Genomic DNA, 15,317 nt, shown 5'->3' with positions numbered 1-15,317 from the left:
TCCACCCCATCCCTCTGTTTCCCCATCCACCCCATCCCTCTGTTTCCCCATCCACCACATCCCTCTGTTTTCCCATCCACCACATCCCTCTGTTTCCCCATCCACCCTATCCCTCTGTTTCCCCATCCACCCCATCCCTCTGTTTCCCCATCCACCCCATCTCCTCTGTTTCCCCATCCACCCCATTCCTCTGTTTCCCCCTCTACCCCACCCCTGTGTTTCCTCATCCACCCCATGTCTCTGTTTCCCCATCCACCCCGTCCCTCTGTTTCCCCATCCACCCCATCCCTCTGTTTCCCCATCCACCCCATCCCTCTGTTTCCTCATCTACCCCATGTCTCTGTTTCCCCATCCACCCCATCCCTCTGTTTCCCCATCCACCCCATCTCCCCTGTTTCTGCATCCACCCCATCCCTCTGTTTCCCCATCCACCCCATCCCTCTGTTTCCCCATCCACCCCATCTCCCCTGTTTCTGCATCCACCCCATCCCTCTGTTTCCCCATCCACCCCATCTCCCCTGTGTCTGCATCCACCCCATCCCTCTGTTTCTCCATCCACCTCATCCCCCCTGTTTCTGCATCCACCCCATCTCCCCTGTTTCTGCATCCACCCCATCCCTACTGTTTCCCCATCCAACACATCCTCCCAGATACCCTAGACCTACTCCAATTCGTATACCGCCCCAACAGATCCACAGATGATGCAATCTCAATTGCACATCACACTGCCCTTTCCCACCTGGACAAAAGGAACACCTATGTGAGAATGCTGTTCATTGACTACAGCTCAGTGTTCAACTCCCACAAAACTCGTCACTAAGCTAAGGACCATGGGACTAAACACCTCTCTCTGCAACTGGATCCTGGACTTCCTGACGGGCCGCCCCCAGGTGGTAAGGGTAAGCAACAACACATCTGCCACGCTGATCCTCAACACCTTGGGGCCCCTCAGGGGTGTGTACTTAGTCCCCTCATGTACGCCCTGTTCACCCACGACTGCATGGCCAAACACAACTCCAACATCATCATTAAGTTTGCTGACGATACAACAATGGTAGGCCTGATCACCAACAACAAAGAGACAGCCTATAGGGAGGAGGTCAGAGACCTGGCAGTGTGGTGCCAGGACAACAACCTCTCCCTCAATGTGAGCAAGACAAAGAAGCTGATTGTGGACTACAGGAAATGGCGGGCCGAATAGGCCTCCATTAACATTGACACGGCTGTAGTGGAGCAGGTTGAGAGTTTCAAGTTACTTGGTGTCCACATCAACAGCAAACTATCATGGTCCAAACACACCAAGACAGTTGTTAAGAGGGCACGACAACACCATTTCTCCCTCAGTAGACTGAAAATATTTGGCATCGGTCCCCAGATCCTCAAAAGGTTCTACATCTGCACCATCGAGAGCATCCTGACTGGTTGCATCCCCGCCTGGTATGGCACCTGCTCGGCATCTGACCGTAAGGCGATACAGGGTAGTGCGTATGGCCCAGTACATCACTGGGGCCAAGCTCACTGACATCCAGGACCTCTATACCAGGCAGTGTCAGAGGAAGGCCCAAAAAATTGTCACAGGCTCCAATCACCCATGTCATAGATTGATCCCTCTGCTACCACACGGCAAGCGGTACCGAAGGGCCAAGTCTAGGACCAAAAGGCTCCTTAACAGCTTCTACCCCCCAAGCCTTACGACTGCTGAACAATTAATCAAATGGGCACCGGACTATTTACATTGACCCACCCCCATTTGTTTTGTACACTGCTGCTACTCGCTGTTAATTATCTATGCATATTCAGTTCACCCCTATCTATATGTACAAATGACCTCGACTAACCTGTACCCCCGCACATTGACTTGGTACCGGTACCCCCTGTATATAGTCTCGTTATTGTTATTTTATTGTGTTATTTATTTTTTTTTTTACTTTAGTTTATTTGGTAAATATTTTCTTAACTCTTTCTCGAACTGCACTGTTGGTTAAGGGCTTGTAAGTAAACAATTCACGGTAAGGTCTACACTTGATGTATTCGGTGCATGTGATAAATAAAGTTTGATTTGATCCCCGCTGTTTCCCCATCCACCCCATCCTCCATGTTTCTCCATCCACCCCATCCACCCTGTTTCTCCATCCACCCCAATCATCATGTTTCACCGTCCACCCCAATCTTCCTGTTTCCCCATCCACCCCATCCACCCTGTTTCTCCATCCACCCCAATCATCATGTTTCACCGTCCACCCCAATCTTCCTGTTTCCCCATGCACCCCAATCTTCCTGTTTCCCCATCCACCCCAATCTTCCTGTTTCCCCATCCACCCCAATCTTCCTGTTTCTCCATCCACCCCAATACACCATTTCCCCATTCACCCCATCCCAGCAAAGAAAATCTACCTGCTTAACAATATGGAATGAGCCTGGATAGTTTTACAGTGGATTTATTTTCACTGCTATCAAAGGAGGGAACATAGCTGAGGAGACATTGGGGGAATTCATTGTCAAGGATCCCTGTGAAAGGAGTGAAAGATAACCCTGGTTCTTAGGGGCACAGAGTTGGCAGAATGAAGGGATAGATGGAGGGATGAAGGGATAGATGGAGGGATGAAGGGATAGATGGAGGGATGAAGGGATAGATGAAGGGATAGATGGAGGGATGAAGGGTTAGATGGAGGGATGAAGGGTTAGATGGAGGGATGAAGGGATAGATGGAGGGATGAAGGGATAGATGAAGGGATAGATGGAGGGATGAAGGGTTAGATGGAGGGATGAAGGGATAGATGGAAGGATGAAGGGATAGATGGAGGAAGAAGGAGGTGTCCTCAGAGCTGCGTGGGATGAAGGTTCTGCCTTCTTATCGAGGCAACCTGCTGTTCACCTGCTGTTCAAGATCGAGTCTCCAGTTTGTCCTCGTCAGATGGAGGGATGAAGGGTTAGATGGAGGAATGAAGGGATAGATGGAGGGATGAAGGTATGAAGGGACAGAAGGAGGGATGAAGGGATAGATGGAGGGATGAAGGGTTAGATGGAGGGATGAAGGGATAGATGGAGGGATGAAGGGTTAGATGGAGGAATGAAGGGATAGATGGAGGGATGAAGGGATGAAGGGATAGAAGGAGGGATGAAGGGATAGATGGAGGGATGAAGGGTTAGATGGAGGGATGAAGGGATAGATGGAGGGATGAAGGGTTAGATGGAGGGATGAAGGGATAGATGGAGGGATGAAGGGATAGATGAAGGGATGAAGGGATAGAAGGAGGGATGAAGGGATAGATGGAGGGATGAAGGGATAGACGAAGGGATAGATGGAGGGATGAAGGGTTAGATGGAGGGATGAAGGGATAGTTGGAGGGATGAAGGGATAGATGGAGGGATGAAGGGATGAAGGGATAGAAGGAGGGATGAAGGGATAGATGGAGGGATGAAGGGATAGATGGAGGGATGAAGGGATAGATGGAGGGATGAAGGGATAGAAGGAGGGATGAAGGGATAGATGGAGGGATGGAGGGATGAAGGGATAGATGGAGGGATGAAGGGATAGAAGGAGGGATGAAGGGATAGATGGAGGGATGAAGGGATGAAGGGATAGAAGGAGGGATGAAGGGATAGATGGAGGGATGAAGGGATAGATGGAGGGATGAAGGAGGAGATTGGAACCTTTCTATTGTTCTCTAATTTGGGTAATGCATCATACATCGTGTTGGTGAGATCACCTGAAGCACCTGTCCTGCAGAGATGGAGAGATCACTGGATCCGAGAACACAACATGAGATCTACAGTGTTCAATAGCTCTGGTCCAGGGCATTAGTGAGTTCACTCTGGGATCACTCACTATCGCCCTGGACCAGAGCTAAGCACTCAGCTGGCGTGACTGCAGTCTCCAGCTGCCCTCCCTTGCTAAACCAAATCAATCCGTTCAGACATGGAATAAAATATGAACTTGAACTTACAAATCATCATGAAATAGACTATCAGAGGATATGCCTCTGGCATGTGGCACATACAACCTTTTTGGCAAACTCTTTTATTGTCTACTTATAATTTACAACAATGTAATCATGAATCAATTATTTACACAGTTAACTGGTCAACAAACCAAAATGAACTGTCTATAACAAGCCGTTATAAAGGTCTCGATCGTGTTTTATCCAGTGCCAGTGTCCTATCCATAAGGGAAAGCAACATTCATCAAACTATATTGGCAGAAATATATATTACTTGTCTGTGTTGACTGACTGGTAGGAAAGCTCTACATTGGAGGAGTACTCACAAAAAAAACGCATTACCCTTTGCTTCAGTGGGCGTAGGCTGTGCGTGAAAACGCCTAGTTGATTCATAAAATGTACGCACTACATGCGCGCGGTGTCGTGCCAAGACAAGGGGCGGGTATATAAGCGACTGAACGACAAGTAACATCATAACGACACAACTACCTACCTACCTACCTACCTACCTACCTACCTACCTACCTACCTACCTACCTACCTACCTACCTACCTACCTACCTACCTACCTACCTACCTACCTACCTACCTACCTACCTACCTGTGTCTATCTGCCTGCGGAGTGCCAACGGAGAGTTGCAGGGATGCTTCTTACCACGAGTGTGTTCCAGCTCGCGCTCTTCTGCCTTCTTATAAGTAACTGTCAAGCTGCCAAGAACAGCGGTACAGAAAAGTTAAACGCTCAGTTGATCAGTACGGTCCAGGATACACCGAGTAGTAATGTATCAATGAATCAAGCACGCAACGGAGGAAGGCGTTTGACCAGCGCTGCGCGGAAAGGTGAATTGCATTTTTATGCGCATATCAAATGTATTGATTCGACGATTCATATAGATTCATTGTACTCACCGATCCTGACATTTGGAATTATTTCATTCCTTATATAGGCACATTTTCCATATAGACATGAATGGGACTAAATTAAAATTAAATATAAATCATAGACTTCTGTTTGAATGGGAGAAAGTTCAAGAATTTGGAATTGTGGTGGACCTCTTGTCAACTCATGCTGTCTTTCAGATGCCCCTGATCATGGCAGTTCCTGTCAAAACGAATCTTTATGAGCAGCAAATGGAATAATCCAAAAGCCAAACTCCAAACTAAATCAAATTCAATGATTTGCAATGTCATATAGATAATGCCATGCAATATGTATCTGACAGAATGTAACACTCTCTCCTCCCCTCTCAATCACAGAGCAGGGTCAGGCACAGAGCCAGGTGGGCTGCAGAGAGCTGCGTTCCACCAAGTACATCTCAGATGGTCAGTGCACCAGCCTGAACCCGGTCAAGGAGCTGGTTTGTGCTGGGGAGTGTCTTCCCTCCCACCTACTGCCCAACTGGATCGGCTCCAGTCCCGGGTACACCAGAAAGTTCTGGAGCCGCAGGGAGGGCCAGGAGTGGCGCTGCGTCATCGACCGGACCCGGACCCAGCGCATCAGCCTGCAGTGTCAGGACGGAAGGTCCAGGACCTATAAGATCACTGTGGTTACCTCCTGCAAGTGTAAACGCTACTCCAGGCAGAACAATGACTCTGGGAATGGGAAGTCAGAGCTGGAGGTCAGGCAGGGCCAGGGCCAGGGCCAGGGCTCCACACTCCAGGGGCCCAAGAGGAGGAAGGGAAAGGAAGGGAAGAATGGACGTTCTGGGCAGGAGGACTGGGCAGAAGAACAGTCTAAAAAATACTGAACTGAGCCCGCTGGTCAGGGGGGCTCTGTACACCTCTGAGGGGTTGGAAGGTCTCTCTGTGCCCCCACTTCAGAAACAACACCAACAGACACTAGTTTTGTTTAGAAGGCAACAATGTGTTTGCTGTATTTAATGCAGCTATATTGAGAAGGCTATGGAATGATTCCTCAGACAGTGCAACTGGTTTGCCAAATATTGACCACTGTGGATGTGTTTGTGTATGTATGCGTTTTTGTATGATAGAATGAGACTAGTTCAAATTGCACAAGAACCGCATTTGACAGCTAAGATGATGAGTTCTCTCAACAGATGAATATGTTGTCCACATCATAATGTTTAGATTAACAGAAAAAGCCAGAGTATGTATATAAATAGTGATTCTATACTCTGGGTTACTTCTTAATGTATGTAAAGGATGATTATGACAATGTAATATATTTTTGTATGGGGATAGCTGAACTAAATATAAATAAGTTCATGTTTTTATATATTTGCTAGATTCTATGTAATCACTTTCAGGACAAATTGTGTCTCAAATTATTTGCCTTGGATAATGAAATAAATCGTGTCTACTATGATTAGATCACTGATTGAATATAAAGAATGACTTTTCTTTAATAATTAGTGTAATATGTTTTTGACTTGTCAATAAATTGTGTTTTAATCATCAGTAATTAAATGCTTTGAGCACAAGGCCACAGCAATAACTTCACAGGAAACAGGACGTCGGTAACAAAATATGTATTAGCCAGTAATAAAATGTTATATTGAGTCTAATACAAGCTCTACTCTCTGCCGGAATCCCCTCTCCTCCAGGCTATTGGGTCTGTTCCAGTCAGCGGCTACATGGGAACATAATACCAAAATGAGCTGTCATTAAAATTGTGGTGCAAGTACCATGGGGAAGTTATGCTTTCCTCAAAGAGCATTGGGAACGCTTGATATTTGTAGTTTGGGGATGACAGCTCATTTTGGTATTAGGACAGAGTGGTTCTAAACCTGACAGTACCAGAGTAGTACAGAGTGGTTCTAAACCTGACAGTACCAGAGTAGTACAGAGTGGTCCTAAACCTGACAGTACCAGAGTAGTACAGAGTGGTACTAAACCTGACAGTACCAGAGTAGTACAGAGTGGTTCTAAACCTGACAGTACCAGAGTAGTACAGAGTGGTTCTAAACCTGACAGTACCAGAGTAGTACAGAGTGGTTCTAAACCTGACAGTACCAGAGTAGTACAGAGTGGTTCTAAACCTGACAGTACCAGAGTAGTACAGAGTGGTTCTAAACCTGACAGTACCAGAGTAGTACAGAGTGGTTCTAAACCTGACAGTACCAGAGTAGTACAGAGTGGTTCTAAACCTGACAGTACCAGAGTAGTACAGAGTGGTGCGTTCCATGAGGGAGAAGCATAGGGAAATCATGTCTGTGAATCTCAGAACGGAGCTTGCGTCATTGACACAATAATACAAGGCTTGTAAAACTTCCTCTCTGTAATTATCACTGATTACATATTCTCCTCCTGAGTAGCAGTGATGCTGTAAGACCACCTAGCTTTATTTATTACCGTAACTACCACAAACACGCTGTAAGAAACGCCCTTACAAGAAACAGAAAGTGATCCACAGGTCATGGGCCACGTTTCAACTCGTGTTTGCAAAGTCAATCTGCAATCACCTCTCTCTCTCTCTCTCTCTCTCTCTCTCTCTCTCTCTCTTCCCATCTGTCTCTCTCTCTCTCTCTCTCTCTCTCTCTCTCTCTCTCTCTCTCTCTCTCTCTCTCTCTCTCTCTCTCTCTCTCTCTCTCTCTCTCTCTCTCTCTCTCTCTCTCTCTCTCTCTCTCTCTCTCTCTCTCTCTCTCTCTCTTCCTCATCTGTCTCTCTCTCTCTCTCTCTACCATCTCTCTCTCTCTCTCTCTCTCTCTCTCTCTCTCTCTCTCTCTCTCTCTCTCTCTCTCTCTCTCTCTCTCTCTCTCTCTCTCTCTCTCTCTCTCTCTCTCTCTCTTCCCATCTGTCTCTCTCTCTCTCTCTCTCTCTCTCTCTCTCTCTCTCTCTCTCTCTCTCTCTCTCTCTCTCTCTCTCTCTCTCTCTCTCTCTCTCTCTCCTCTCTCTCTCTTCTTCCCATCTGTCTCTCTCTCTCTCTCTTACCATCTCTCTTCCCATCTGTCTCTCTCTCTCTCTTACCATCTCTCTCTTACCATCTCTCTCTCTCTCTCTCTCTCTCTCTCTCTCTCTCTCTCTCTCTCTCTCTCTCTCTCTCTCTCTCTCTCTCTCTCTCTCTCTCTCTTCCCATCTGTCTCTCTCTCTCTCTCTCTCCATCTCTCTTCCCATCTGTCTCTCTCTCTCTCTCTCTCTCTCCATCTCTCTCTCTCTCTCTCTCTCTCTCTCTCTCTCTCTCTCTCTCTCTCTCTCTCTCTCTCTCTCTCTCTCTCTCTCTCTCTCTCTCTCTCTCTCTCTCTCTCTCTCTTCCCATCTGTCTCTCTCTCTCTCTCTCTCTCTCTCTCTCTCTCTCTCTCTCTCTCTCTCTCTCTCTCTCTCTCTCTCTCTCTGTCTCTCTCTCTCTCTCTCTCTCTCTCTCTCTCTCTCTCTCTCTCTCTCTCTCTCTCTCTCTCTCTCTCTCTCTCTCTCTCTCTCTCTCTCTCTCTCTCTCTCTCTCCATTTGTCTCTCTCTCATATACTTTCTTGACATGGAAAGTAAAACATGTACATTGTCAAAGTAAACATATAACAACCATGGTCAAAGACAGGAATATACTAGACTGTTAGTAATAATAGGCACATATGAATAATCACACTGTATTTGTCTCTAGCTGTCCCTCAGGTTTTGTCAGGAGGCCGCAAATGTGGCTGCCGAAACACAGCATTTTGTTTTTTTCACCAAGTATGTATTTAAGATTATCTTTATAATTTAGGCTTTCAAATTCTTTCTTCTTTTAGGGTTGCCCAATACTGAATTTTTTGATTGCCAATTGCTTTCTGGTACTTCTCCATACTATTCTTAGTCTATCTATAGGACTGATTGGTCTTGTGTAATTTACTGTGCTCTTCTCCCTGTTTAGATATGCTGTAATTTTTATATGATCTGATAGTCGTGTTAGTGGGCTGACTGTGAGTACTGGATCTAAGTCTGTGATGACATCATCTACAGTACTACTGCCAAGAGGTGAGTTGTATGTATGCATACCTCCCAAAAGAGTCTCCTTGTAGCCTTCCATTGACTACATACAGACCCAGCGTTCGATAGAGCTGCAGTAGTTGGTTCCCGTTTCTGTTGTTGTTTTGATCAAAGTTCTTCCTGGGGGGAGATGAGGGCAGAGGAATGCTGAGGTTTGTAGTTATGTGTTTGTCTCCCTGTGTGCTAAAGGTATTTGGTTCTTCTCCAGTCCTAGCATTAAGATCAACACAGATCAGAACATTTCCCTGGGCCCGGAAATCATTGATCTCCTCTTCTAGAATGGATAAGCTCTCTTCCTTGTAGTTAGTGAATTCTGATGTGAGGATATACACTGAGTATACAAAACATTAAGAACATTAATGCTCTTTCCATGACAGACTGACCAGGTAAATCCAGGTGAAAGCTATGATCCCTTATTTGTTAGAGCCACTTCAATCATTGTAGTTGAAGGAGAGGAGACATGTTAAGGAAGGATTGTCCAGCCTTGAGACAGTTTAGACATGGATTACGTATGTGTGCCATTCAGAGAGGGAATGGGAAAGACAAAATATTGAATGCCTTTGAACGAGTTATGGCAGCAGGTGCAAGGCACACTGGTTTGTGTCAAGAACTGCAACGCTGCTGTATTTTTCACACTCAACAGTTTCCTGTGCTTATCAGGAATGGTTCATCACCCTAAGGGCTCCTGTTTTGATTAGTTCTATGTAATGTGTTAGCTGTGTTCTGAACCAAATCAGCATTCCCCCTGAATCCCTCCCCTGGGTAACTCCTCTCAATTTGGTGGATGGGACCACCATCTCCCTGTACCCTAGTGGACAGACAGTAAACCTATCTCTCTCTCTCTCTTTCTCTTTCTCTCTCCCTGTCTTTCTCTCATCTTGAAGCATGCAATTTGTTACTTATACCCTGTCATCACATCCTAGCCTACCAGTGTTTCAATCTCCGCACTGCTGGCCCCACCTCCTCTCTCTCTCTGTTTAACCATTGCTCTCTGTAGGACCATGAATTATCCCACAATCACATAATTACATGCTTATGGAAGAACTTTTCAGGCTCAGCCTTGTAATCTTGTAATAGTTGACTTGGACAGAATTCCACATCCTGTCGTAGCCTGATGTCTCACACTGAACTGCATTAAATGCTTTCCCAGGAAATGTGACTCACCTTTCTACAGTCCACCTGCAGAACCTATACCTGACGAACCAGGGTCATTTTCATTAGGTACCGGAAATAACAGGGACTAAATCAGGGAGGGACTACTTGGGCTTTTTCCATTTCAAAACATATATATTATTTTTCTACGGTGTGCCCTACTGAACTCAACCAGGGGGTTGATATGATGTGAGGGGGTAGGTGATGACCTTCTCACCCCAGCCGGGCGTCTGAACTGAACTGAGCTAGGTCCATCTTGGTCCATCTGGTAACGATCCAATATAATAAAGCACAATTCTGTCCAGGATGCCAAACCAGAGTCTCTCTCAGAGCCAGTGCAACTACAGGGCTAATCCTCCCCATTACCAATAGAACACATGGGAATACATGGCCTAGCAGCACTCATGATCTGACACGGATCTGACACTAATCTGACACCGATGGGGAAAATGATCAGCCACAGCAAGCAGCCAAACTCCATCGATCCATCTCATCATCATCGATCCATCTCATCTCCATCGATCCATCTCATCTCCATCGATCCATCTCATCATCATCGATCCATCTCATCTCCATCGATCCATCTCATCTCCATCGATCCATCTCATCATCAGCGATCCATCTCATCATCATCGATCCATCTCATCTCCATCGATCCATCTCATCTCCATCGATCCATCTCATCATCATCGATCCATCTCATCATCATCGATCCATCTCATCTCCATCGATCCATTTCATCTCCATCGATCCATCTCATCACCATCGATTCACCTCATCACAACCAAACATTCCATCCCCTTTGCACAGCATAGCACATATTGTCATGTTTTGTCATATATTGTCTTGTCCTTGTGCTTTCCCTTCTGTTCGTTTCCCCCTGCTGGTCTTATTAGGTTTGTTCCCTTTTTCTATCCCTCTCTCTCCCCCTCCCTCTCTCTCTTCTCTCTATCGTTCCGTTCCTGCTCCCAGCTGTTCCTCATTTTCCTAACTCACTCATTTACTCTTTTTACACCTGTCCCCTATTTTGCCCTCTGATTAGAGCCCCTATTTCTCCCCTTGTTTTCCGCTTCTGTCCTTGTCGGATCCTTGTATGATGTTCGCTGTTCTGTGTCTCGCCCTGTCGTGTTTTGTCTTCTTCAGATGCTGCGTGTGAGCAGGTGTCTTAGTCTGCTACGGTCGGTGCCTTCCCTAAGCAACCTGCAGTCTATGGTCGAGTCTCCAGTCAGTCCTCGCTACTACGAGTGGATTTAAGTTTTACCTGTTTTGTTTTCTCCTTGTTATATCCAGGATTATTACTTTTGTCTTATACTGGAATAAAGACTCTGTTTTCGTTAAGTCGCTTTTGGGTCCTCATTCACCAGCATAACAGAAGGATCCGACCAAGAATGGACCTAGCGACTACGGATTCTTGTAACACTGCTGTCGAGACCCAGGGAGCAATGCTCGGCAGACACGAGCAGGAATTTCTGCTGCTCGTCATGCCGTTGAGACCCTGGCCGCTCAGGTTTCCGACCTCTCAGGACAGTTTCAGAGTCTTCGTCTCGTGCCACCAGCTACTTCCTGGTCTTCCGAGTCTCCGGAACCTAAGGTTAATAACCCACCATGTTACGCTGGGCAGCCCACTGAGTGCCGCTCCTTTCTCACCCAGTGTGATATTGTGTTCTCTCTCCAACCCAACACATACTCAAGAGAGAGAGCTCGGATTGCCTACGTCATTTCACTCCTTACTGGTCGGGCTCGAGAGTGGGGCACAGCTATCTGGGAGGCAAGGGCTGAGTGTTCTAACAATTACCTGAACTTTAAAGAGGAGATGATACGGGTTTTTGATCGTTCAGTTTTTGGTAGGGAGGCTTCTAGGGCCCTGGCTTCCCTATGTCAAGGTGATCGATCCATAACGGATTACTCTATAGAGTTTCGCACTCTTGCTGCCTCTAGTGACTGGAACGAGCCGGCGCTGCTCGCTCGTTTTCTCGAGGGACTCCACGCTGAGGTTAAGGATGAGATTCTCTCCCGGGAGGTTCCTTCCAGTGTGGACTCTTTGATTGCACTCGCCATCCGCATAGAACGACGGGTAGATCTTCGTCACCGAGCTCGTGGAAGAGAGCTCGCGTTAACGGTGTTCCCCCTCTCCGCATCGCAACCATCTCCTCCCTCCGGCTCAGAGACTGAGCTCATGCAGCTGGGAGGGATTCGCATCTCGACTAAGGAGAGGGAACGGAGGATCACCAACCGCCTTTGCCTCTATTGCGGTTCTGCTGGACATTTTGTCAATTCATGTCCAGTAAAAGCCAGAGCTCATCAGTAAGCGGAGGGCTACTGGTGAGCGCTACTACTCAGGTCTCTCCATCAAGATCCTGTACTACCATGTCAGTCCATCTACGCTGGACCGGTTCGGCTGCTTCATGCAGTGCCTTGATAGACTCTGGGGCTGAGGGTTGTTTTATGGACGAAGCATGGGCTCGGAAACATGACATTCCTCTCAGACAGTTAGGGAAGCCCACGCCCATGTTCGCCTTAGATGGTAGTCTTCTCCCCAGTATCAGATATGAGACACTACCTTTAACCCTCACAGTATCTGGTAACCACAGTGAGACCATTTCCTTTTAGATTTTTCGTTCACCTTTTACACCTGTTGTTTTGGGTCATCCCTGGCTAGTATGTCATAATCCTTCTATTAATTGGTCTAGTAATTCTATCCTATCCTGGAACGTTTCTTATCATGTGAAGTGTTTAATGTCTGCTATCCCTCCTGTTTCTTCTGTCCCCTCTTCTCAGGAGGAACCTGGTGATTTGACACGAGTGCCGGAGGAATATCATGATCTGCGCACGGTCTTCAGTCGGTCCAGAGCCAACTCCCTTCCTCCTCACCGGTCGTATGATTGTAGTATTGATCTCCTTCCGGGGACCAAGCCCCCTCGGGGTAGACTATACTCTCTGTCGGCTCCCGAACGTAAGGCTCTCGAGGATTATTTGTCTGTTTCTCTCGACGCCGGCACCGTAGTGCCTTCTTCCTCTCCCGCCGGAGCGGGGGGTTTTTTTTGTTAAGAAGAAGGACGGTACTCTGCGCCCTCTGCGTGGATTATCGAGGGCTGAATGACATAACGGTTAAGAATCGTTATCCATTTACATTTACATTTAAGTCATTTAGCAGACGCTCTTATGTCGTCAGCCTTCGAGATTCTACAGGGAGCCAGGTTCTTTACTAAGTTGGACCTTCGTAACGCTTACCATCTCGTGCGCATCAGAGAGGGGGACGAGTGGAAAACGGCGTTTAACACTCCGTTAGGGCATTTTGAGTACCGGGTTCTGCCGTTCGGTCTCGCTAATGCTCCAGCTGTTTTTCAGGCATTAGTTAATGATGTACTGAGAGACATGCTGAACATCTTTGTTTTTGTCTACCTTGACGATATCCTGATTTTTTCACCGTCACTCGAGATTCATGTTCAGCACGTTCGACGTGTACTCCAACGCCTTTTAGAGAATTGTCTCTACGTGAAGGCTGAGAAGTGCGCCTTTCATGTCTCCTCTGTCACATTTCTCGGTTCTGTTATTTCCGCTGAAGGCATTCAGATGGATCCCGCTAAAGTCCAGGCTGTCAGTGATTGGCCCATTCCAAGGTCACGTGTCGAGTTGCAGCGCTTTCTAGGTTTCGCTAATTTCTATCGGCGTTTCATTCGTAATTTCGGTCAAGTTGCTGCCCCTCTCACAGCTCTTACTTCTGTCAAGACATGCTTTAAGTGGTCCGGTTCCGCCCAGGGAGCTTTTGATCTCCTCAAGAAGCGTTTTACGTCCGCTCCTGTCCTTGTTACTCCTGACGTCACTAAACAATTCATTGTCGAGGTTGACGCTTCAGAGGTGGGCGTGGGAGCCATTCTATCCCAGCGCTTCCAGTCTGACGATAAGGTCCATCCTTGCGCTTATTTTTCTCATCGCCTGTCGCCATCAGAACGCAACTATGATGTGGGTAACCGCGAACTGCTCGCCATCCGCTTAGCCCTAGGCGAATGGCGACAGTGGTTGGAGGGGGCGACCGTTCCTTTTGTCGTTTGGACTGACCATAAGAACCTTGAGTACATCCGTTCTGCCAAACGACTTAATGCACGTCAAGCTCGTTGGGCGTTGTTTTTCGCTCGTTTCGAGTTCATGATTTCTTATCGCCCGGGTAATAAGAACACCAAGCCTGATGCCTTATCTCGTCTCTTTAGTTCTTCTGTGGCTTCTACCGATCCCGAGGGGATACTTCCTGATGGGCGTGTTGTCGGGTTGACTGTCTGGGGAATTGAGAGACAGGTTAAGCAAGCACTCACTCACACTGCGTCGCCGCGCGCTTGTCCTAGTAACCTTCTTTTCGTTCCTGTTTCTACTCGTCTGGCTGTTCTTCAGTGGGCTCACTCTGCCAAGTTAGCTGGCCACCCCGGCGTTCGGGGTACACTTGCATCTATTCGCCAGCGGTTTTGGTGGCCTACTCAGGAGCGTGACACGCGCTGTTTCGTGGCTGCTTGTTCGGACTGCACGCAGACTAAGTCAGGTAACTCTCCTCCTGCCGGTCGTCTCAGACCGCTTCCCATTCCTTCTCGACCATGGTCTCACATCGCCTTAGACTTCATTACCGGTCTGCCTTCGTCTGCGGGGAAGACTGTGATTCTTACGGTTGTCGATAGGTTCTCTAAGGCGGCACATTTCATTCCCCTCGCTAAGCTTCCTTCCGCTAAGGAGACGGCACAAATCATCATTGAGAATGTGTTCAGAATTCATGGCCTCCCGTTAGACGCCGTTTCAGACAGAGGTCCGCAATTCACGTCACAGTTTTGGAGGGAATTCTGTCGTTTGATTGGTGCTTCCGTCAGTCTCTCTTCCGGTTTTCATCCCCAGTCTAACGGTCAAGCAGAAAGGGCCAATCAGACGATTGGTCGCATATTACGCAGCCTTTCTTTTAGAAACCCTGCGTCTTGGGCAGAACAGCTCCCCTGGGCAGAATACGCTCACAACTCGCTTCCTTCGTCTGCTACCGGGCTATCTCCGTTTCAGAGTAGTCTGGGGTACCAGCCTCCTCTGTTCTCGTCCCAGCTCGCCGAGTCCAGCGTTCCCTCCGCTCAGGCGTTTGTCCAACGTTGTGAGCGCACTTGGAGGAGGGTGAGGTCTGCACTTTGCCGTTACAGGGCGCAGACTGTGAGAGCCGCCAATAAACGTAGGATTAAGAGTCCTAGGTATTGTCGCAGCCAGAGAGTGTGGCTTTCCACTCGTAACCTTCCCCTTATGACAGCTTCTCGCAAGTTGACTCCGCGGTTCATTGGTCCGTTCCG

At 47.5% G+C, this 15,317-nt stretch overlaps 1 protein-coding gene across 1 annotated transcript; it reads left to right on the top strand.

Annotated features, from left to right (window-relative positions):
* The first annotated feature begins 4,445 nt into the window (after positions 1–4,445).
* On the top strand, positions 4,446–6,281 carry LOC124013400 (sclerostin domain-containing protein 1-like). Its single transcript, XM_046327729.1, has 2 exons — positions 4,446–4,781; positions 5,199–6,281. The coding sequence occupies exons 1-2, from the start codon at positions 4,586–4,588 to the stop codon at positions 5,687–5,689; spliced, it is 687 nt and encodes a 228-aa protein (XP_046183685.1). The 5' UTR covers positions 4,446–4,585; the 3' UTR covers positions 5,690–6,281.
* Positions 6,282–15,317: the final 9,036 nt, after the last annotated feature.

Source organism: Oncorhynchus gorbuscha, linkage group LG24 (genome assembly GCF_021184085.1).
Source record: "Oncorhynchus gorbuscha isolate QuinsamMale2020 ecotype Even-year linkage group LG24, OgorEven_v1.0, whole genome shotgun sequence".
Classification (NCBI taxonomy): Eukaryota; Metazoa; Chordata; class Actinopteri; order Salmoniformes; family Salmonidae; genus Oncorhynchus; species Oncorhynchus gorbuscha.
This window is presented reverse-complemented; position numbering and strand designations above follow the sequence as displayed.